This window comes from Portunus trituberculatus, chromosome 6 (assembly GCF_017591435.1).
Source record: "Portunus trituberculatus isolate SZX2019 chromosome 6, ASM1759143v1, whole genome shotgun sequence".
NCBI classification, from domain to species: Eukaryota; Metazoa; Arthropoda; class Malacostraca; order Decapoda; family Portunidae; genus Portunus; species Portunus trituberculatus.
In genome coordinates, this window is record NC_059260.1 from 2,066,657 (window position 1) to 2,068,888 (window position 2,232).

At 57.6% G+C, this 2,232-nt stretch overlaps 1 protein-coding gene across 1 annotated transcript in view; it reads right to left on the reverse strand.

Moving 5' to 3' along the window:
• Window positions 1–285: 285 nt before the first annotated feature.
• LOC123518376 (formin-like protein 5) overlaps window positions 286–2,232 on the reverse strand; it is a 13,023-nt gene continuing 11,076 nt past the window's right edge. Inside the window, 3 exon segments of the mRNA XM_045279180.1 lie at window positions 286–1,607; window positions 1,724–2,058; window positions 2,061–2,232. The exon segment at window positions 2,061–2,232 is cut by the window's right edge and continues 301 nt beyond it. Of these exon segments, the coding sequence (XP_045135115.1) occupies window positions 1,029–1,607; window positions 1,724–2,058; window positions 2,061–2,232 (1,086 nt within the window). The 3' untranslated portion in view covers window positions 286–1,028.

Below are 2,232 nucleotides of genomic sequence, written 5' to 3' on the forward strand. Positions count from 1 at the left end.
TAGGAAACCCTTGCCCCGAGTGAGGAAGCCCAACCTACACTCGGACCGTGGACAGGATTCGAACCCGTGCGCTTGGAGACCCCTCGGACCCCAAAGCACGCATGGTTCCACTGTACCTAACATGACCTGACCTTACTCAACCTAACCTAACCTGACCTTACCTTACTCAACTTAACCTAACCTAACTTGATCTGACCTGACCTTACTCAACCTAACCAATTTTTTTTCCAAAACCTTAACTAATTCAACACAAAAGAGCAAAAAAACGAAAAAAAAAACAAAATCTTCACGTTTGGTCTTCGTTTATTAGCACTATTTTATTTATTTACACGCCAAAATAATAAGTTGAATTTCAATAAACAGACCAAAGAATGTTCAGGTAAAAATACAGAAAAAAAAATGGACACTAATTAAAAAGGCATTTCTGTACCACAATACACAGAAAAAAATGAAAATAAAGTAATAAAGTTCAAAGATACACATTTTCTAAGCCTTCATTTTTGGGGCTGAGAATCATGAAAGAAAATGGAGGAAATTACGTTTCTTATGGGGAGACTTCAATGTTTTGTCCATATGTCCATTTTTCAGGTATTGGTGTGTGTCGGGTGTGTGGCGGTACGAGACTGCACGTGTTGTGGTGGTGGTGACGGTGATGGGAGGCAGGCAGGCAGGCAGGCAGGCAGGCAGGCAGGCAGGGGAGGAGGTACTGGAGGTGCAGGAGCAGGGGGGCACAGAAAGAGATAGTGAAAATAATACAGATTTACTTTGCATAATACACATTTGATAAATACAAATGTACAGAGATAACTGTCTTGATGGGAGAAGGAGGAGGAGGAGGAGGAGGAGGAGGAGGAGGAGGAGGAGGAGGAGGAGGAGGAGGAGGAGGAGGAGGTGTGGGCGTTAGAGGGGTAGGTGTAGAAAAGACCAAGAAGTGTTTAAGAACCTTTACAAAACATCACACGCTCTGAGGGACGGGAGGGGATAGGGGGGTGTGCAATGGGGCTGTGGGGGGGGGTCATGGGGGCAGTTTAGCCGCGGCCACGGTTGCCGCCGAAGTCGTCGATGGCCACATCGTAGTAGTCGTCGTAGTAATCCGGCTCGTTTGGGTCGCACGGGTTGCCGGAGACGTAGGGGAAGGAGAGCAGCTTGCCGGTCTCCTGCTCCACGTAGCCGTACACGCCGCGCACCACACAGTCGTGGCCGCGGGTCTCGTTCTTGAAGCTGCCGTCGCTGCCGATGTAGCCCCAGGACAGCGTGCCGTCAGGGTTCTGGTTGTTCCAGGACTTAAGGATGCGGATCTCGGGCTCCTTCTGGCCACGGAAATCGTCCGCGCCCTGCGTCAGGCTGAAGTCAGTGTCCACGTTGGAGAAGGACGGGCGCCTCACTGGGGGTGGGGCAGGGCGAGATGGGGCGGGGCGTGGTGGGGGCGGGGCGCGCTGGGGTGGGGGTGGGCCGGATGGGGGAGGTCCTGACAGGGGGTTAGGCTCGATGTCCACATAGTCGAGATCTTGAGGGCGCGGGCGAGGGCGCAGGGCCACAGGGCGCGGGCCGGGTGGCCTGCGTATCTCCTGGGTGAGCACCACGCCCACCACCACCACTAGCACCAGCTGTGGAGAAAAGGCATCAGTAAGAAGGCACTGCGCCACATGTGCATGTATGCACCACACACACACACACACACACACACACACACACACATTGGTTCCCTCAGCACGCTCCTTACCACGAGGGCGTACGCCCCAACCATCAGCACCACCTGCAGGCCGCCACACCCGCGCTTCTTGGGCTTCTCTTTAGGCAGGGGCGGCAGGGGCGGCAGGGGCCTGCGGGCCAGGGAGGGCGGGCCCTGGGGCTGGGAGTCGATCACCAGGGCTGGACGCAGGTCCGTGACGGGCAGCGGCGAGGAGCGGGAGGAGGAGTGGGGCGTGGAGCGCGGCGAGGAGCAGGGCGTGGAGCGGGGCAGGGAGTGGGGTAAGGAGCTGCCATGGGAGCGGGGCGGCGATGAACGCAGGGGCTGGCACCCTGGGGTGGCGGCGGAGGCGGGGGCGGGGGCGGCGGGGGCGGGGTGACCAGCGACACCCCGTGGAACTTGCGGTACAGGAAGGACACATTCTTCCTGAAGCTGCTGGACAGGCCGCCCCGCACGCCCCCAGGGCTGCCGCTGCGCAGGGGATGAGTGCGCTTGAGCTCCTCAGCGGGGATGGGCGCGTGGATGTGGCAGTGGTGGCAGCC